The sequence below is a fragment of the Camelus ferus genome, chromosome 23 (genome assembly GCF_009834535.1).
Source record: "Camelus ferus isolate YT-003-E chromosome 23, BCGSAC_Cfer_1.0, whole genome shotgun sequence".
NCBI classification, from domain to species: domain Eukaryota; kingdom Metazoa; phylum Chordata; class Mammalia; order Artiodactyla; family Camelidae; genus Camelus; species Camelus ferus.
This window is the reverse complement of record NC_045718.1, coordinates 3,760,947-3,782,397: the sequence shown is the minus strand read 5'-3', so window position 1 is coordinate 3,782,397 and position 21,451 is coordinate 3,760,947. Positions and strand designations below refer to the sequence as shown.

The 21,451-nt window shown below is 36.0% G+C and overlaps 1 protein-coding gene across 2 annotated transcripts in view; it reads left to right on the top strand.

Annotated features, from left to right (window-relative positions):
* Positions 1-21,451, top strand: part of KCTD3 (potassium channel tetramerization domain containing 3) — a 52,055-nt gene that overhangs the window by 8,689 nt on the left and 21,915 nt on the right. Inside the window, exons 5-10 of one of the 2 annotated variants that reach the window (XM_032466770.1) lie at positions 3,863-3,921; positions 4,191-4,271; positions 5,188-5,328; positions 5,786-5,876; positions 10,028-10,218; positions 20,486-20,601. In XM_032466770.1, coding sequence (XP_032322661.1) covers positions 3,863-3,921; positions 4,191-4,271; positions 5,188-5,328; positions 5,786-5,876; positions 10,028-10,218; positions 20,486-20,601 — 679 coding nt within the window. Of the gene's footprint in view, positions 1-3,862; positions 3,922-4,118; positions 4,272-5,187; positions 5,329-5,785; positions 5,877-10,027; positions 10,219-20,485; positions 20,602-21,451 lie in introns of both variants that reach the window. The other variant, XM_032466771.1, reaches the window with a different exon arrangement.

Genomic DNA, 21,451 nt, shown 5'->3' with positions numbered 1-21,451 from the left:
TTTTTTTTTTTTTACAATTGATGAACCTACACTGACATCATAATCACCCAAATCAGTAGTTTATTTTTGGTTCACTCTTGGTGTTGTGCATTTTGTGGGTTATCACAAATGTATAGTGACATGTATACATCTTTGTAATATTGTACAAAATATTTTCACTGCCATAAAAATCCTCTGTGCTCTGCCTGTTGCTCTCCCCCCCCACCACAAACCACTTCTCTCTTTTTCTCTTTTTCCCATAACTTTGGCCTTTTCCAGAATGTCATAGTTGTAATCACACAGTGTGTAGCCTTTTCTTATTTATTTATTTATTTATTTTTGGCCGGGGGGCGCGGTTAAGATTGATTGATCGATTGATTGATTGAACCTAGGACCTCATGCGTGCTAAGCTTGCATTTTACCGATTAGCCTTTTCTGATTGTCTTCTTTTACTTAATAATATGCCCTTAAGTTTCCTCCATGTTTATTCATGTCATTTCTTTTTACCACTGATAATGTTCCATTACCTGGACGTACCAATTTACCTATTCACCTACTGAAGAGGCTATTTTGATTGTTTCCAAGTTTTGGCAGTTATGAATAAAGCTGCTGTAAACATCTGTGTGCAGGTTTTTGTATGGACATAAGTTTTCAGTACCTTTGGGTAAATACCAAGGAGTGCAGTTGATGGATCATATGGTAAGAGTTTGTTTAGTTTTGTAAGAAACTTCCAAACAGTCTTACAAAGTAGCTGTATTACTTTGCTTTCTCACTAGCAATGAATGAGAGTTCTTGTTGCTTCACATCCTTGCCAGCATTTGGTGTTAGGATTCAGGATTTTGGCCATATTAATTGATGTATAGTAGTAATTCGTTTTTTTTTTTTAAATCTGCACTAACTTAATGGTATGTGATGTGGAGCATCTTTTCATATGCTTTTGCCACCTGTATATCTTCTTTGGTTAAGGTTTTTGGCCCATTTTTTAATTGAGTTGTTTTCTTATTGTTGAATTTTGAATTCTTTGTATATTTTGGATAACAATCCTTTATCAAATGTGTCTTAAACAAATATTTTCTCATTCTGTGGCTTCTCTTCTCATTTTCCTGACATTGTCTTTCATAGAGCAGAAGTTCTTAATTTTAATGAAGTCTAGCTTATCTTTATTCCTCTCATTTTTAAGTCCTTATTTTCTCAAACTCAGTGCTTGCTGTTCCCAAATATGCAAGAATAACTTTTACACTTTTTCCCTCTAACATGTGTTAATTGGCTTTGCAGAAATTAAAAAAAGCCATACAGATTAGAAGGAAGATATAAAACTGATGATCACAGATGACCTCATTGTCTGTATAGAAAATCCAAAAAAATGGACAAAAAACTCCTGGAACTAATAAGCAATTATACCAAGGTTGCAGAATGTAAAATTAATGTATGAAAGTCAATTGCTTTTCAATATACCAACAATGAACAAGAGAAACTTGAAATTAAAAGCACAATACCATTTACATTAATACTGCCTAAAAAGAAATACTGAGGTATAAAATCTAACAAAATATGTATAAGAGCTATATGAAAAAAACTGCAAAACTGATGATTGAAATCAAAGAACTGAAAAAATGGAGAGATAGTCCATATTCATAGATAGGAAGACTCGGTGTTGTTAAGGTACCAGTTCATCCCTTCTTGATCTGACTGAGTGCAATCCCAGTCAGAATTCTAGCAAGTTACTTTATAGATACCAACAAACTGATTCTGAAGTTCACATGGAAGGGCAAAAGACCCAGAATAGGCAGCATTACTGAAGGAGAACAACAGAGATGGAGAACTGCCACCACCCAACTTCAAGATTTATTATAAAACTAGAACAATCAAGACAGTGTGGTACTGATGAAAGAATAGACAAATAGATCCATGGAATAGAATAGAAAGCTCAGGAATAGACCCCACACATATAGTCAGCTGATCTGTGACAAAGGAGCAAAGGCAAAACAATGGAGTAACAAATGGTGCTGAAACAACTGGATATCCACATGCAAAAAAAAACAAAACAAAAAATCAGGGTAGACACAGACCTTCCACCCTTCACAAAAATTAACTCAAAGTAGATCGCAGACCTACATGTAAAGTGCAAATTGTAGAAGATAACGTAGGAGAAAACCTAAACGCAGCTGGGTATGCCGATGTCCTTTTAGATACAACCTAACCACAGTGTCGTGTTATATCAGGGTAATTGTTTTATATTAAGTGTCATCTGTGATCATCAACTTTATACCTTCCCAATCTGTATGCCTGTTACTTCCTTTTCTTGCCTTACTGTGTTAGTAAAGATTTCCAGTAGAATGTTGAAAAGAGTGGTGAGAGGGAACATCCTTGCCTTGTGCTGGATCTTAGTGGAAAAGCTTCATATTTCTCACCATTAAATATGATTTTAGCTATAGGTTTTTGTTTTTGTTTTTTATAGTCTTATCAAGTTGAGAAGGTTCCCCTCTATATCTAGTTTACTAAGAGTTTTTATTATGAATGGGTGTTGGATTTTGTCACATGCTTTTTTTGCACCTGATGATATGATCCATGTGAGTTTTCTTTTTTACTCTGTTGATGTGGTAGACTGTATTAATTGATTTTAGAATATTGAACCAGCCTTGCATACCTGGGATAAACCCCACTTGTGGTGGTGTGTATTTCTTTTTAATACATTGTTGAATTTGATTTGCTAATATGTTATTGAGAATTTTTGCATGTGTGTTCATGAGAGATAGGTCTGTAGTTTTCCTGTAATGTCTTTTTCTGGTTTCGGTATTAAGGTAGTGTTGGCCTCCTAAAATAAGTTAGGAAGTATTCTCTTTGCTTCTGTCCTCTGAAAGAGATTGTAGAGGATTGGTATAATTTCTTCCTTAAATGTTTGGTAGCATTCACCAGTGAATCCTGGTTATTTTGGAAGGTTATTATTTTGGAAGATTGTTACTGATTCAGTTTTCTGTACATACAGACTGATTGAGGTTGTCTCTTTTTTTGTATGAGTTTGGCAGGTTGTCTTTCAAGGAATTAGTCCGTTTCATCTAGGTTATCAGATTTGTGGACATAAAATTGTTCATAGTATTCCTTTATTTATTATCCTTTTAATTTTCATGGGCTCTGTCGTGATGCCCCCTCTCATTTCTGCCCAGGCAATATTTTTGAAGTAAGGAGAGATTATAACTGAAACCTAAAATGAATCATTTTATTAAACTGTTAAGCTTCCATTCTTTCACTTCTTGTTTTCATATCATATTATCCTCTGGAACATCTTTATCTGGATAATGTTGCCCTTCTTAAGACTGAATTCCTCTACCTTCTATTTTGATTTTATTTTTGGTTTTTGATAAGAAGAGGGTCATTAGTCTGAATTTATTTGTTCAGTAAATATGTATTGCATAACCAGTTTTTACAAGCACTGTGAGAGGCACTGCATGAGATACACAAACGTAGATCAGAAGTAGGTCATGCTTGCAGGGAGCTTACAGGATAATTGGGGAGGTTAAAATATGAGTAGAAATTGTGATTAAAAGTTAAAAGCAATTAATACCATGAGAATGATTTCTACTCATGTCTGCCTTATTAGAAACTTCCTGATAACTTACTTGTACTAACCCTGTAAAGCCCTGGTTTCATTTAGTCCCCCGATTCATCTAGGTATGATTAGTTTTTAAGTACGAAATAGTTTTTTGGGGGTGCAGTTTTTTACTTAGACTTCTTCAAATGATTAAGGATCTTAGGGAAAAAAGTAAGTTTTAAAGCCCTATGACTTTGTTCACATTAAGAACCTAGTACTTTTTCCTTCTGTTTCAGATGATAATCCAAGCTGCCAGTGTTAGAGGATTTACATTATTCATTTGTTTTTTCGTAGGGGAGTGAGTATTAATGTTCTCAGGCATGAAGCAGAATTTTATGGAATCACTCCATTAGGTGTGTATTCTCGTAATATTTCATTTTTATGATATGACCCTTTGAGCACAAAACTTGCCCAAATGAAATGTTTTATATCAGGTCCTAAGTTTTGATGGACTAGTCAGTGCTTGCGTTTTGTGGATTTTCGTAGTAAAAAGATGTCACCTGATTTAACTTAAACATTTTCCTTTTCTTTCCTTATCCTCGTGAACTAGAGAAAATAAAAGTGGAGTACTGTTTTTCTGTTTGCATGTACTCTTGACAAGTTTGCTTTGAAATGTTTTTAGTAAGGAGGCTTCTCCTCTGCGAAGAACTGGAGCGCTCATCCTGTGGCAGTGTCCTTTTCCATGGTTACTTGCCTCCACCAGGTACTTGTGCTCTATTTACTTACTTTTTTTTAAAAGTATCTTTATCATTAAGTAAGTACAAATATGTGAATAGGAAAATCTGTTTGATTATTGAGTTTCTCATTTATAAATCTACTAAAAGTGGTGAGAACTTTAAACAGAAGTGAAATCATGCTCTACATTAGGGTGGGCTTGTGAGCTAGATCTCTATGGCAGCTGTTCAGCTCTGCCGTAAACACTGAAGAAGTGACTGCGCGGGACTGTAACACAGCTTCATTCTCATAAACAGCCATCAGGCTGGACTTGGCCACAGCCAGACTTGCCAACCACTCTGTTAGAGAACCGATGGTCAGTCTCCTTTGTGGGAACCCAGGAGCTTTGCAGAGTTTGGTCAGAGTACAGGACAGAGGAGGGTGAGGCGCAAGTCATTGCTGCTCCACTTCACCTAGTTAGAAGAGTTTGGTCTTTTCCTGTGATATGGGAGGCTTCTGAGGAGGATTTCATTTTGAAAAAGGTTCTCCTGTCTAATAAGAGACCCTTGAAACGATAGGGCAGTTCAGCTCTGAAGCAGTTTAAATTAGTACATAGTACCTAACAAGTAGTAACTATTCCATAAATACAAAGAGCAGTGACAGGCTGAATGAGTGAGTGATTGATTCAGCAACCTAGAGCTGGGTAAATCCAGGGTATAATATGGTAAATCTTAGTCTTGTTTATTATGTATAACATGCTAAAAATCAGAAATCTGTGGAAAGAACTGTATTTAAAAAATTTCATCTTGTTTTTTGGCAATTATTTGCAATAAACTGGTATACTGGAGGATAAATTTCTGCTATAATGAAATTCACATTGTTTTGTTTCTTAGCTACAGTGTGAAATTTTTAATTTTTGGTAGGTGAACTTAGAAATAAATTTATCATCTTTTTTCCTTTAATAGGTATTCCTAGTCGTAAAATAAACAACACAACTAGATCCTCTACTGATTCTAGGAATGGACTAAATTCTACAGAAGGTGAAGCTCGAGGAAATGGTACCCAGCCTGTTCTCTCTGGACCTGGAGAAGAGACTGTTAGACTAGGTAAGGAAAGGTTACGTTAAAAAAAAAAAATATGTTTTTAGTTCTAGATGATAATGAGTAGTTGTTTTTAAAGATGTGATTTTTGCTTTATCTTTCTTTTGAATCTAGATTTAACATTTATATCTTTAAAGCTCTCATTTAGCATATAATTTTTATTTTAAAAGTATAGGATCTTTTGTTTGCGCTAAATCTTTAGAATGGAGATTAGCAAACTTTGTATGTAAAGGGCCAGACAGTGAATGTGTTGGGCTTCGCGGGCCAGAGGGTCTCTGTGGGAGCTGCTCAGTCCTGTCACTGTAGCGCAAAAGCAGCCATGACAGTGTGTGAACAGATGTGCACGGCTGTGTCCAGCAAGCTTTGTTATCAAAAGAGGTAGAGGGCTGGAATAGGCCTTTTGGCGAGAGTTTGCCACTCCCTTCTTTAGAACGTAAAATATTTCTTTTTCTGTTATCAACAGGATTTCCTGTGGATCCACGAAAGGTGCTAATAGTAGCTGGCCATCACAACTGGATTGTAGCTGCGTATGCCCATTTTGCTGTGTGTTATAGGTATTGTATAATTAATAATGATTTGCTTTTGTTTTGCGGGGTAGTTTTCAATAATGGATTTTATATTTATAGATTTAAGAGCTGTTTATTTTAGTCATCAGATTTTTCCCCTTCATATTTTGCCCACTTCTGATTTCCTGATTAGATTTAGTTTGCTTTTCTTTTCACAGCTAATCTGGTAAATATTACTGATAGCCTCAGCATGTCTTAAATATTGCCCACACAGTATGATTGTGATACAGCTAAGATATCATGAAGTTATGCCTTCCAGCCTAGTATTTCCCGCTTCTGAATCATTTCTCTGTTGTTGTAAATGATGAGGCATGATTTTTGATGTGATCCCTGTGTTTCTTGTCTGTAATGGTTGAGTCTCTTGTGCTCTGTAATAGGGGGAGTACAGCCTCCTTGGTTGGTCGTGACTTCCATGTGGTTGGGAGTGAGGGAGTGAAGCAGGATAGTTGTGGACAGAAGTGATGTAGTTTAATATCTATAATGGGCTAGCTTTACACAGAGGTGGCTTGTTTTTTGCTGATTCTTGCATTCTCAGAAACTAACAGGGAATGAGGAAAGGTGTAGACCAGTGATTTCTTTTTTAAGAGAAAAGGTAGGATTCTTAGTTCAGAATCACTATGTGCAGTGAGAAATGACGATGAAAGAGGATGGTGTAGAAGCACAAAAATGGTTGGGATAGACTAGTTTAGACCATTATCCTATTGAATTTAATTACTGAAAATTCAAAATATATATAAATATTTTGTCACTATTGAGTTGAGTTAAGAAAAAGTAGCCACAATAGATTAAAAATATTTAAAATGTCTTTATGTTTACAGATGTAAAGAATCCCAGATGTTATTAAAAAAAAAAACTGTTAATGAAAAGTTTGCTGTATGTGGTAAAAAAGCCTTTTATATCAGTAATCTCCACTTTGTATTTTTATTGCAGTGAATATTTGGTACACGCTTTGCATTTTGAGAGTGTTCTATGTATTTTTTATATTATTGAATAGTATGGAAAATATTTTTTGAATGATTTCTTTGGGGATGATTTGTATGAAGCAAGGCTGATTTACAAAAAGGAATTTTTTTTAGGAGTGTTGTTTTGAACTTACCAACTTACAGGTCAAAATTGAGAAACTTTTAGATTTTACTTTTTTGTTTAAATATTGTGTATTTTTTTTTTGATAAGGGATTCCAGAGGAGTTGAATAACTACTATAATAAGTTATTCAGGTGTAACAGCCTAATTTATGTTATTGTACAGCAGTGCTAAAGATTGCTTCTTGCCTGAAAAAAGACACAGTATTGCACAAAGTTTCGTTCATTGAGTGACAAATGTAAGAAGGATAAAACTGTTACAGTTTCCATTCTTTGTGTTTGCTTTTGACCAGGACCTTTCTTTGTTTTCACGTAGTGTCACTAATTTCAGAGCAATATGCCCATGCAAAGTGACAGGAAAAGAATTAAGGACATACTAAACTTCCTCATGTACAGTTAAATCATTCAACATAATGCCAGTAAAAAGGAAAGGAAAGGAAAATGCTCAAATTACTTTACGAGTGTAATCTTTTCAACAAGTTGTTTTTCCACAGCTTTTTATGTCTGAATTTCAGTGGGGAGGGTATATCTCAGTGGTAGAGCGCATACCTAGCATCCACAAGGTCCTGGGTTCAATCCCCATTAAAATAAACAAACAAACAAACAAACAAACACACAAACCTAGTTACTACCCCCCCTGAAAAAAGAAAGAAAGAAATTAAAAACCTTAAAAAAAATGAAAGAGTAGTGCATTGAGCCTCTGTATATTTTTTACTTATATTCATTAATTTTCTACATTATTAGGCTTGCCTTTTATATTTCTTTTTGTTGCTGAGTTTACAACATGTTACTTGTATTAATGAAGAGTATTTGGATTTTTCCCCTTTTGGAGCTTATATTCTATTTTAGATCTTTAATTCATATGGAATTTACATTTTGTATATCATGTGAGATTTAGAAAAGTATTCTTTCTTCCAGGTGGGTAGCTAATTATGTTCTGATTATTTATTACAGAAATCATCCTTCTGATTGAATTTTAAAGCCCCCTTCATCTTGCTTTATATGTACGTGTGTGTGTGTATACACACACGCAGACCTAACTGTAGACTCTCATGTTCTGACATGCTTATTCTCATCCAGTTTGTGGTACAGCTGCCTGTAGTACGTTTCAGAATCTTGTAGGGCGTGTCCTCTCCACTCTGTGTCTCCGAGGTCTTAGCGTGGAGGGTGACCGTATTACTTGCCTAGATGTTCCAGTTCCAGAGGTGGGCCCACTAGGCAGGAGTAAAGAAATGGAGTGCTGAAATATTTAGAGTTTGTTCTGTCTTGTTTCACACATTTAAAATTGTGTATTATATGTATGGAAAATTATAGAGCAAATTTTCAAAGTTTCTTTGTACTTAATTTTAACTTAAAACCAGAAGTAAAGTCACATATTTTATTGAGTTAAATTATGTTATTGTTGTAATCACTCTCAAATATGCTGTCCTGATTCTTTTTCCTCTTTTTGGTATCTCTTTATTTTATAATACTCTAAATTCTCTAGAGAAAAGTAACTAAGAAGTACAATCTTTGTAAAAGATTAGATCATATTTACTTTTATTATTTGTATTCCTAAATTAATGACCACAAGATAAAACTTCTCTTTCCTGAACACTGTTATGAGCCTAATACATGTCTGCCTCCACGTAGCAGCATGTTGTCCTCATTCTTGCTTTGTGTTCAGTCTGACAGTCCCTAAGAGCATCTGTATTTCATTTTTCAATGTTTGCCAATTTTTAGACTTGATGAGCTAATTACTTCCATTTATATATTTTAACACATGAATCCCATCTGGTGGCTGAAGTAGGTAATTACAAATCATACAATGCCTAGGAAAAAATCCTGTTATGTTTTTCTATGTATTGCTTTTAAGTTTAAGGAAATCATTAGTTCCTGAAATTAATAAAAAGGTTGAATTGCATTTTTTGTGAGTTATAATTGTATTGCTTTAGCATACATTTTTTAAACAAAAATGAAGCGAAAGTGATTTCATTTAGGTCGTTATGTGACCATCATTTATGAACACTGAAATTTGATTTTTATAGTGTGTATGTCAGGTACTATAGAAAGGAGAACTTATTTTCTTCCTACTTATTCCCTCTAGGTAAGGCAAAGAGAATCTTTACAATTTTGTTTGTATCAATTGTTTGGTGTAACTTCAGAAAATACATATTCCGTAGTTAAAGTTCAGGTCATTTATTGTCATGATTGCTTAACTGTATAGATTTTAAATGTATGAAGGCTTACTATATAATCACACAGAATACATATCTGAAAGACTTAAATTGAGCTAGGATGAAAAAAATTATTAAAAACTTGCAGATATGTTTATCAGAAATTAAATACTAAAGAAAGCATTTTTATTCAGTCAACTGCAAATCTGAATTGTGATAATAAGCTTTTACATATGGAGAATGAATAGGTTCATGAGATTTTTTTTCCTTAAGAATGAAACCTTTAAAATCCAGTCTTAAGAATGATTTCCAAAGCCCCACATTTTATTCACTGGATTGTGCCAAAGTATTGGGAGTATATATCGTTTACCAGATTACTCTCTTATCTTAGTTTGCCTGCATAGAGTATCATCTGAAGTATCAAAGAACAACTGAATTTCAGTTACTATTAATAATATTATTATTAATATGTTAATATTATATTATTAATAATAACTGAAATTCTGATTTTTGTTGACTATTTCTACCCATAGAAAATAACAGTACCACTCTTTTTGTGTAGAAAAATGAAAGATACTACCTTTTTTTTTTAATTATTAAAGGTCTTGAAAATTTGAAGGACTTTGCTAAATTATTTTTTGGAGAAGTATAGAACTCTAGTGTCTTTTTAAGTGGTTTATATGTATGTAAATATGTATACATATGAAGTGGCCCCTATGTATGTAACTACGAGGTACCTCAGGAATAATCTGGCTTTGCACAGGAAATACATCAACACGATTTTATATTTAGTAATGTATAAAAGTAGATAACTAGCTGAGATTAAATTTATTTCGGTACATTCATTTGTCTTCTGTTTGTTTAGAGTGCTGCTGAGTCTAACTTACGTCTGTTCTTACCAGAATCAAAGAATCTTCAGGATGGCAACAAGTGTTTACAAGCCCGTATTTGGACTGGACTATTGAACGAGTAGCTTTAAATGCAAAAGTGGTCGGGGGTCCACATGGGGACAAAGACAAAATGGTTGCCGTTGCCTCAGAGAGCAGCATCATCTTATGGAGTGTCCAGGACGGAGGAAGTGGAAGTGAAATTGGTACGAAAAATCTTGCTTATGATGCATTTTGCTTATATATATATGATATTCTTAAGTTTAAGAGGGGTTGCCCCTAAATATCAGAACTAGCTTGACTAGTTATTGGTTGGCTAGGGCTGCTGCATCCTGTTTCCCGGGTCCAGTAGTTACAAGACTGCTCAGTGTGAGAGGAAGGACCTGGCAAAGGGGGAAAAAGCAACTCTGGCTGCTCTGTAAGAGTGTGCTTTTCCTGAGTCCCATTTATGATGGCTGCTTCCTCTCCCTCTCATTCACACACTGGGCCTGAAGATGGGGTGCAGTAACTTTCTTGGTCCTCCTTGGTTGCTTCCAGATCAGGAATTCTCAAGCTTTTAAATCTTTACTAAATCTCACTTTACATTCTTAAAAAGACATTCAGGACCATTGAGAGTTTTTGTTTTGTATAGGTTGTAACTATTGATATTTACCAAAATAGGAATTAAAACTGAAACTTTAATAAATATTATTAGTTAATTTAAAAATAACAGTGGTAAGCCCATTGCTTGCTAACATGAATACCATTTTTAATGAAGAGTAACTGTATCTTCAGAAATGTTTGTGGCAAGAGTGGCAGTGGTTTACAATTTTGTCAGTCTCTTTAATGTTTTATTCTGATACCTATTTCTGCATTCAGTCTGCTGTGTTTTGTTAGTTTTGTTGAACTATATGAAGAAAATTTGGCTTCACATAGATACGTAGTTGAAGAAAACATATTTTTATGTAGTCTTTTCAGATAATTGTGGGTATTGTTTGCTACTGTCCCCAAATGTTGAAATCATATCGATGAATTTTTCGTACTCTGTTAGGTTAGGATCCATCAGCCTGTTTTGTACTTTGAGTGGAGCTCGTGTCCTCGCGTGCTTTCATAACATCATGCATTGGTCATCTGGAAGGTGTTGGTTTACTCAGTTACACAGATCTTCCAGAGGTTGATACCTTTCATTGCACAATATATATATTAAAAAATCACAATCATGCTTATTACTATAACCAGTGCTCACATCTCTGAACTCTAATGTGTTAGGAAGTTGTCACACTCACTGGCAGATAAGTGTTTTCCAAAATTCTGATTTTCACTTGAAACGCTGAATTTGTATCATTGAAATAGCAGGCTCACTTTGTTCACTTTTAGCAGTCTACCAGTACCCAAATGTGAATTCTCTTATTTTGTTAGTTGTCCTTTTGAATGAAAATGGTGCCCTTTGAAAAGAGCAGCTAGTTTCCTGTCACCTCCACCTAGTGGGAAGGTGCTTCTCCTTGGCACAGACAAAGTACTTGGTCACACAGAATATTAAGAAGATGAGACTTAGTACAAATTCTCCATCTAGGACATTGTTAAGTTAAACTGGCCTTTTTTTGTTTCTTTGGAAATGTGTAGCAGAGAAGAATTTAATCACTAGCAGTCTAGTTTAGTGCCACTGCTTTGATTCATGCTAAGGTACCTGCTGTTTTTACCCAACGTTGCTTTCTACCATCAGTGCAAATGTCAACATAGATGTTCTAGGATAAAGTGTGAGATTCATAAAACACTTCAACACTTCCAACATTTCAACATTCTGTGTGTTTGTGGCCAGATAGTCACATAAAAGATCTAACGATTGGTTGGTGCTGATAACTGGTTGAACAGAAACAAAACACGAGGTCCAGCTACATCAGTACATTCATTTGTAAGATAAAAATGCAATCCTGCAGACAAGATACCGTCTGCGCCAGTCTTTAATTCAAGGACTTACTGTGTCATTGAAAAGTGCCAGTGTTGTGATTTCTTTTACTGACTTTTCGTTTAGCAGGCATTCAGCATCGTCATCTGTTCAAGCTTTGTCAGTCTCCCAGCGACGGTGTGCACTCATCTAGCCAGTGTAATGCCGCAGCTCCCCCTGTAAGATGGTTCAGTGGCTATTTCATTTCTAGCTTGAAATTCTGTAACAGTTTGTGGCTTTTAAAGAGTTTTTAACATCTTCATTTAAAATACTTCTTTTTCTTTAAACTCTCAATATTTGGTTTCAAAGAACCCACAACTGGGTTCAGAAATGTTCTGTTGCATAGGCACAATAAGACAAGTTATTAGCATCTAGAGTGTTGATGGAAAGATGATTTTTGTTATTTTAAATTTTTATGTGCAGTTTTGCAGTTTCTTTAGAGTCCTCCCTTTGAATTAAGAACTCTGCTATGTCTTATATATCTTCTTCAACACTGTTAGATTTAGGTGGTGCAGCTGTGGGTTGAATAGGTGAGTTAAATATAGGAAAAATGTATTAAAAATGTATTTTAGGTTAAAATATTTTAAACCATTTTAGTTAAAATTTAAAAATTTAGAAAGGTTTTCAGAACATTTTAAAAACTAATTTTACAGAATAGCAAAGTGTTCTTCTTGTGTTTCTTTGAAGGCACAGGGAACGCTTTTGCTTTCAAATAATGATAGCAGATATAACTGAAGACAGCTAGTAAAAGCAGAGTGGATATTTAGGACAAACTAGGTTATTAACCTTCTTAGGAAACTTAAATAGTTAAGTTATACCCAGGTCTAGCACCATAGACCATTGCAGAAAACATAACAATGCATATGCAGATGCCATTGTCTAGAAGGTGGCCGCATCACATGTCATGTAGCCTCTGGAAAACTCCTCTGTATATTCTTGAGAGAATGAGAAGTTTTAAAAGGCAAATGATGCTTTAACATTACCATAAAAAGTCTTGACTTCAGACTTCCAGAAGAATTCTCAGAGACCCACAAGGATTCCCAAACCACACTTTGAGAATCATTGTTCTAGGCCACCTTCCTTCCTTTCTCAGCTGTTGTGTACCCGCTCAGTGCCCAAATTTCAAATCTCACAGCATTCGGAGATGATGCTGGATGTACTCTTCAGCTGCACTCTGGATTACTGTCTGTCATTTCTTTGAAATTTCTAACTCTAATTTTCCAACTCAAAAATTCTTTAACTCCACTGGGATTTTCACTTATTTCCCTTTTATCAGCTGGGATTCTGTCATTACAATCACTCAGCACAGAGCCTCAATTTTCTTGCATCTCTTCCTTTGCCTTATCAGCCTGGAGAAGCCACATCCCTGGCCAAATCTCTTTCCCCTAAATAGCTAAATATGGTTAGGAAAAAGAAATATGCCCCAAACAATACAGTAGTATCTTCTCCTCCAGTTTTTGTTCTTTTTTTTCGGTTCCTCTTAAAGGAAGAGACAGTAGTTATCTGATCTTGTTTCTATGTTCTCCTCTTCTCCTTTGAAGTTACTCTAACCATGCTTTTGCACCCAACCACTCCATAAACTACTCTCGTTAGTGTTACCCTTAATCTGGACTCTGCTGAATCCTAGGATCCGTTCATAGTCTTTATTAGAGCTATTATTTGGTAACATTTGATACAGTTGATTACTCTTTTCCTTTTGAAGACTTTATTCCTTTGGCTTCTAGGACATCTTATTGTCTTGATTTTTATTCTGGCTCTTTGTTTCTTCTCAGTTTCTTTTGATAGTACTTTTCTGTTTACCTAATTTCAAAATACTGTCATGACCCATGGCTCAGTCCTTGGACTTTCCGAACTTTATGCTTATTGTTAGTGACCTCATACACTCTAATAGCTTTGTGGATGCCTTCTGTGTGCTGATGATGACTTGTATGTTTATATAACCTGATCCCTCTCCTGAATTTCAGAATTTTATATATATGTCGGGGGTCTCCAAGGCTCCTGATATTCAGTGTTTTGCTAGGAGGACTCGTAGGACTCAGCACATAGAGGTACTTAGAACTGTGATTTATCACAGCCAAAGCATGCAAAGCAAAATGGACCAGTGAAAAGACATGGGGTGAGGCTCAGTGGAAACCAGGTACAAACTTTCTCTTCCAGTGGTGTCTCATAGGACATGCTTAATTCCTCTAGCAATGAATTGTGGCAATACTTGTGAGATGTCTACCAGGGAAGCTCGTTAGAGACTTGGTGCCCAAGGTTATTCCTAGAGGCTAGTCACATAAGTACTCTCTGCCCAGCCCATACCAAGATTCCAGATTCCCAAAAAGAAAGCAGGTGTTCAGCATAAACCCCATTGTTTACACATGCAGTTTAGACTCTGTCAGCATAGATTAGATTTCTTTTGTCTAGAATGAATGGAATTATGTACTGTATGTTCCTTTGTGTCTGGCTTCTTTCATTCAACATAATGCTTTTGAGATTCATCCATGTTGAGTGTATCAGTGGTACATCCCTTTTCATTGCTGAGTAGTATTCCATTAAGTTGATACGCCAGTGTTTGTTTATGCATTTGTCTATTGATGGACATTTGATTTGTTTCCAATTTGGAGATATTATGAATAAATCTAGTGTGAACATTTAAGGAGAAATCTTTCTGTGGACATATTTTTTAAGTGAATACGTAGGAGTAGAATTTCTGGAACACATGAAAAGTGTGTAAAAGTGTGTGCTTAACGTTATGAGAAACCGCCCAGCTGTTTTCCAAAGTGGTTATACCATTTTACATTTCTGCTAGCAAGGTATGAGAGTTCTGGTTGCTCTACATCCTTACAGACACTTCTTTATTATCAGTCTTAATTTGAACCATTCTGGTGGATTGTGCAATGATTTTAATGTTTTAATTGCATTTCCCTAATGACTAATAATATTGAGCATCTTTTCACCTGTGTATTGACCATATGTATTATTTTTTTTTTTGAGAAGTGCCTTTTTAAATCATTGCCCTCTTTTTATGAGGTTGTCATTCTATTATTGATTTGTAATAGTTCTGTACATGTATTAGATTAGTGGTTTGCAACCAGGGATAATGTTGTGCCCTAGGGGACATGTGGAAGTGTCTGGAGACATTTTTGCTTGGCACAACTGAGGGAGGACTCTTCTCTCTTTCTCCCTTCCCCCCACTCCCCTCCCCCGCTTTCCCTCCCCTATAATCCCTCCCTAATTCTCTCCTCCTCTTTTCCTCTTTCTGAGACTCAGTTTCCTCGTAGACCACTTCATGTTGGCCTAGAGCCCACTGAAGCACTATTTTGAAGCACTGTTTTTTTTTTCCCAATTTCTTTTCTCCCTGTTCTTCAGTTTAGATCAGTATCTTTACTGCTTTTTGCCCTTTTGCTGTGGTATTCAATCTGCATTTAAGCCCATCTGGTAGGTTTTTTACTTGAGATACTGGACTTTTCACCTCTAAGATGGCCTTTTTTGATTCTATTTTAGTTTTGTTTCTCTGCAGAGACTTCTTGTCTATTCACTCATTCTGTCCTATTTTTATTAAATCCAACATATTCATTATAGCTGTTTTATTAGTTTTTGTCTGGTAATTCCAATATCTGCATCATCTCATTTACTTTGAGTTGTATTTTCCTGCTGCTTCACGTGTCTAGGAAGTTGTGATTCTGTGCTGGGCGTGTGCATGATCCATTATATAGGGAGTATAGATTGACAGCATTGTCTTCCTTTAAAAGGTATGAAATTTGTTCTGTCAGACAATTAAATTAACTAGAGGATCTTGATCCTGCTGGGCTTGTTTTATTTTATTTTATTTTATTTTTTGCTCTGTTAAGGGTAGCTAGCCTCTCTCAGCTTTATTTTTTATTTTAGGGCATGGCTCTTAGCCAAAGGTGTGGTCATTATTTCTGAAGTGTTGCCTTTTTGGAGTCTTAACTGAATGTCTGAAGAGTGAAGGGCTCTTCACTTTGCCTGAGCTAGAGCTACTCACGTATGACCTCTGATATCTCCACTCAGCTCCCAATCCTATAGCAGCCTGTCTTTTTTTTATTCCTTGGGGATTCTCTCCCAGCCCAAGTGCAGTCTGGCTTCAGCCAAGGCATAAGGAAACCCCTATACAATTATTTTTTTTAATTGAAGTATAGTCAGTTACAATGTGTCAGTTTCTGCTGTACAACATAATGTCCCAGTCATGCATGTATATACATATATTTGTTTTTATATTCCTTTTTATTAAAGGTTATTACAAGAGATTGAATATAGTTCCTTGTACTATACAGATGAAACTTTTTAAAATCTATTTTTATATATTGTGGTTAACCTTTCTTTGCAAATCTCTCTCAAATTTATCCCTCTCCACCTCCTTTCCCCCAGTAACCATAAGATTGTTTACTATGTCTGTGAGTCTGTTTCTCTTTTGTCGATGAGTTCATTAGTGTCCTTTTTCTTTTCTCTCTCTATTTTTTTAGATTCCACATGAGTGATATCATATGGTATTTTTCTTTCACTTTCCGGCTTACTTCACTTAGAATGACAATCTCCAGGTCCATCCATATTGCTGCAAGTGGCATTATTTTATTCTTTTTTATGGCCAAGTAGTATTCCATTGTATAAATATACCACAACTTCTTTATCCAGTCATCTGTCACTGGACATTTAGGTTGCTTCCATGTCTTGGCTCTTGTATATAGTGCTGCTGTGAACACTGGGGTGCTTGTATCTTTTTGAGTTATATTTTTCTCTGGGTGTATGCCCAAGAGTGGGATTCTTTATCATATGATAAGTCTATTTTTAGTTTGTTGAGGAATCTCCATGCTGTTTTCCATAGTGGCTGCACCAAACTACATTCTCACCAGCAGTGTAGGAGGGTTCCCTTTTCTTCATACCCTCTCCAGCATTTATTATTGGTGGATAAATGCTTTTTAGTGATGGCCATTCAGACTGGTGTGAAGTGATACCTCTCTGTAGTTTCAATTTGCATTTCTCTGATAATTGTCAATATTGAGTATTTTTTCATGTGCCTGTTGGCCATTTGTAAATAAACTCAAAATGGCTTAAAGACTTAAATATAAAACAAGACACTATAAACCTCCTAGAAGAAAACCTAGGGAAAACATTCTCTGACATAAATCTTAGCAGTGTTCTTCTAGGGCAGTCTACCCAGGCAATGGAAATAAAAGCAAATATAAATAAATGAGACCTGATTCAACTTATATGCTCTTGCCCAGCGAAGGAAACCGTAAGTAAAACAAAATGACAACCTATGGAATGGGAGAAAATATTTGCAAATGATGTGACTGACAGAGGTTTAATTTCCAGAATGTATGAACAGCTCATACAACTTAGAAACAAAAAAACAAACAACAAAAGTGGGCAGAAGACCTAAACAAGCAATTCTCCAGTGAAGACATACAAATGGCCAATAGGCACATAAAAAAATGCTCAATACCCCTATACAAATTTTGTGCCATCCCCTCTCCTACCCTGTTGCATTTCCCTTCTTTCTTATACCTTGTTAATAAATTCTAGCTGAATCAACAGCCCTGATCTCAGCGTTCTCAGTAGAGGAACCATCACTTGGTTCCTTGTGGTCAGGAACGCTTACACAGAAAGCCAGTGTGATCGTGGGGCTTCTCTTCTGTATTTCCCATCTTACATGGGCTCCACTGCCTGTTATCCAGTGCCTAAAAACAGTTACTTCATGTATTTTGGCCAATTTCTTGTTACTGTTATTTATAGTGAGGAATAGTCTGATGCCATTTACTCGATCATGACTGGCAGTGAAAGTCGCCCCTAACTTTAGAAAAAAACTTTAAAATTTTGAAATTATAATATAGTGGTAATTATACAGAAATCAATCATGATTAATTTTTTTTAATTGCCACTTCTAACATACCAATATGTGAAGGAGATTTTATGCCTTGCCCTTTTTTCAAAGGCTAATGTGGTGGGTAGCTATGTTATGAGTTAGCACATAGTACTTTGCTCATTCCTTGTAAAAGAAATCATTTGTTGGTACAGATATTCTTCAGAACTTAACAACACCATCCAAAGAAAATTGTTAGGGCTGATGTATACTTGATAGAGCTCCCCCAGGGCTGAACTCCCTTGTTACGACTTACATAAGACAGCGCCGCTGGACTGCTGCTGTAAGCAGTGTTCTCCCAAAAGGGTCCCTTCAGACAAGAACTTGTCGTTCCTTATGCTGGTATCTTCCTTGTGGATAGTGGTCAGGATTGTTGAGTCTAAGCAGGAGTGACACTTTAAATTTCTTGAGATCATTTGGTATGTCTTCCTTGATTTCCCAGAATCTCATTCTTATCTCAAGTAATCAGTGTTTTCTGGTATTCCTGTTTTTATTTCTATTTTTCACACAGCCCATAGTGCTCAGTATAGCCCAAGATAACTGAGTTATCTTCACTTCTGAAAAATTGTCTATCATCAAACTTAAAGTACTAATACATTGGGATCCCTAAAATTGCGTGTGAAATGATTACTCTGCTTCAAGGTGGCAAGTTTATTTCTCAGCCAGTTCTGGTCAGAGAGCTTTGCCTCTGTGTTTGTTGTGTTTTATTTTGCTCTGGTTTTTTTGGTTAACAGGTTGGGCTGAGATGGTCTGTGTATGTATATAAATATATATTTATACATACGTAAAGTATATATGGAAGGCATTCCTAGCAATACTGCCCAGGTTTGTTTGTTTGTTTTTTGTGTTTGTCCAGTGTATGTCATTTTTCTTCCTGCTAGATGCCTGGCTTTTTCAAGATCAGTTAAGAATTTTCAAGGTGGTATGTTTTTGCTGCTGGTCTCCTCTTATATGTAGCACAGTTCTGAACAGAAAGAGAAATATCCCTTATTGGTGTAAGATTCAAAAAAAGTCAGTTATCTTTTCTGGCACATGTTACAGATGCGTTTAATTGGTTTGTTTCTTCCCGTGAGTTCTTCAAAGCCTTATGAATCCTTGTTTTTCTCAGCTAGACACTGGTAAAATTGTTCATGTTGTCACATATTAGGCACTTTTTTAAAAGTAAAAAACTGATACCTGAGACACCTAAAGATCCACATAAAACAATATTTTATATATAGTAAGACTTATTTTCCAGCATAATTATATAAAGATATTTCTCATAAGGTGCTTTTCAAATAATCAAGATAATACTATTTAAATGTCAAAATTAGGTCATAATATTTTTTTAAGGTGAAAATGAGCCTTGAGACATTTAGATTGGACCCTGTTTTATAGATCAGAAAAGTAAGAACCAGAAAGGTGGCAAAGAAAGGTACTTTCAGAGGCAGGATTCCAACCCAGAATCTCCTGACTGCTGGTGTAGTTCTTTGCCAAAGAGAGACGACTGTGTAGGGCCATATGGGCCGCAGTACCAACATCCCGCAGCTGGGATGTTGTGGCTCTTTTGCTGTTAATGTGGGATAGCCTTACAGCATCCCTCTCCTGCTTCCCTCTTCCCTTTTCTCAGATTCTCCAGGCTTACCCGTTCCCCATCCCCTAATTTGACAAATTCCTGTTCACCTTTTTAAAAAACTCAACTTAGATGGCTTCTTTTCTAAGAAATATTCCCAAACCCCTTTTCCTACCCCCTTTCACTCCTCTGGATATTACTATACTGTGTGCATCCTTCTGGTGTTATTGCATTATGTTATAATTGGTTGTTTGTATTTTTTTCTTTTAAATCATAAATTCCTAATAATAGCCTATCTTACTTTTTTTTTTAATTGAAGTGTAGTTGATTTACAGTTTTGTGTTAGTTTCTGATGTACAGCAAAGTGATTTGGAGATAGATATGGCTATAGGTATATATTCTTATTTTGTGTTCTCCATTATAGGCTATTACAAGGTATTGAACATAGTTGCCTGTGCTACACAGTAAATCCTTGTAGTTTATCTACCTTCTCATGGTTTTTAATCCCTTGGCCTAGTATAGTAGTGTCCTTGGAGTGAACTGAATTGATATCTACAGTGTTGGGAAATGAGAGGTTTAAAATAAGCTCTGAGTAAAGGCCTGAATGTTTGTTTTTAATACAGCATGACTTCTTGCCGGTTTCCTCCCCCCGCCCCCATTTTTGCTTATTTCTAGATTTCTAGACACATTCTGCCTCAGTGAGGTTGCCACATCTGTGTTTTCTGATCAGTGATTCTCAAATATTGGGTCTACGAGCAGACTGCAGCTAAATCTCCTATGGATTTTATGAAAATGCAGTGGGTTTTCTGATTTGTTGAGTCTGGCATGAATCCCAGGATCCTTTCTGTCTTATTTTGTTCACTTAAAATCTGCCCAGTTGTTTTAACGATCAGCTAGGTCTGGGAGCCACAGCTTCAGGTAACAGTCTGTTCTATCAGTGTGAGATTACTTGGGGCAGGCTTACCTGTGGCTTAACAGCTTACAAGCTTCTTGCTTCTGGTTCCCAAAGTTCCCAAAGTGTCTGCCACATAATTTGTAGAAGTGAAACACCTTTAAGCTGTTTTTAATCTGGGTTTTGATTACTTCTAGAGATGGTGACTGACGAATCTCTGTTTTTCATTGTCCTTTAAGGCGTGTTCAGCCTCGGTGTTCCCGTAGATGCTCTCTTCTTCATTGGTAACCAGCTGGTGGCCACGAGTCACACAGGGAAAGTGGGAGTGTGGAATGCTGTCACTCAGCACTGGCAGGTTGGTTTTAACTAATGCATATTACAGAAATGAAATGATTTCTGAAACTCATGCTGATTATGCATCTGCTTTATTCTTGTGGAATTCATATTCCGTTTTGGTTATACAGAATGTGGAGTATATTTAGTGGTAAATTTGCTTCTAGATACAAATTTGACTATGTTTTCAAGAATTTTATGTCACTTTGGAAAATGAGAGAGTTTTTTAACTGTGGTTTGACATTTCTTTATTTCCTTGAAATATTTTAAGTTTCATGCCTTGGGAATAGTGGTCCCTGTAAACTTCATCTCCTGAGTGGAAACAGTTCTGTGTGAAAATACATAGCCTGTTCAGACAAGACAACAAGCTAAGTGATCTCAGGTACTTGAGAGGAATAAAGAAAGATAAGACTGAAAAAAAGGTTAATGCCTGATTGTGACGGAGAGGACAAAAATTACAGGACTTTAAACAGAGAGTGACATGATCAGATCCATACTTTAGAAAGATAACGGCGATAGCTAGTATGAAACGTGGACCGGAGATCAGGGCAGTAATCCAGCAAAAGAACCAGAGATTCAGCTAAGGTGAGTGGACGGCAAAGATGAGACTATTTGATAAGCATTTCACAAGCAGGTCTTCCTAAAATGACAGAGTTGGTATCTGATTAGATACGGAAATTAAAGGAGAGAGAGATGAATTTCTAGTTTTGACAGTTTGAGTGGCTGGTAGTATTTTAAATTGAACGGCAACAGAGGAAGAGAAGCATGTGCTGGTAGATGGTGTGAGGAATAATGAGAGTGATTCAGTATGTTTACTTTGAGATTCCTGTGGGTATCCAGATACAGCTGCTCAGTGTGTCGTTGGGAGTACC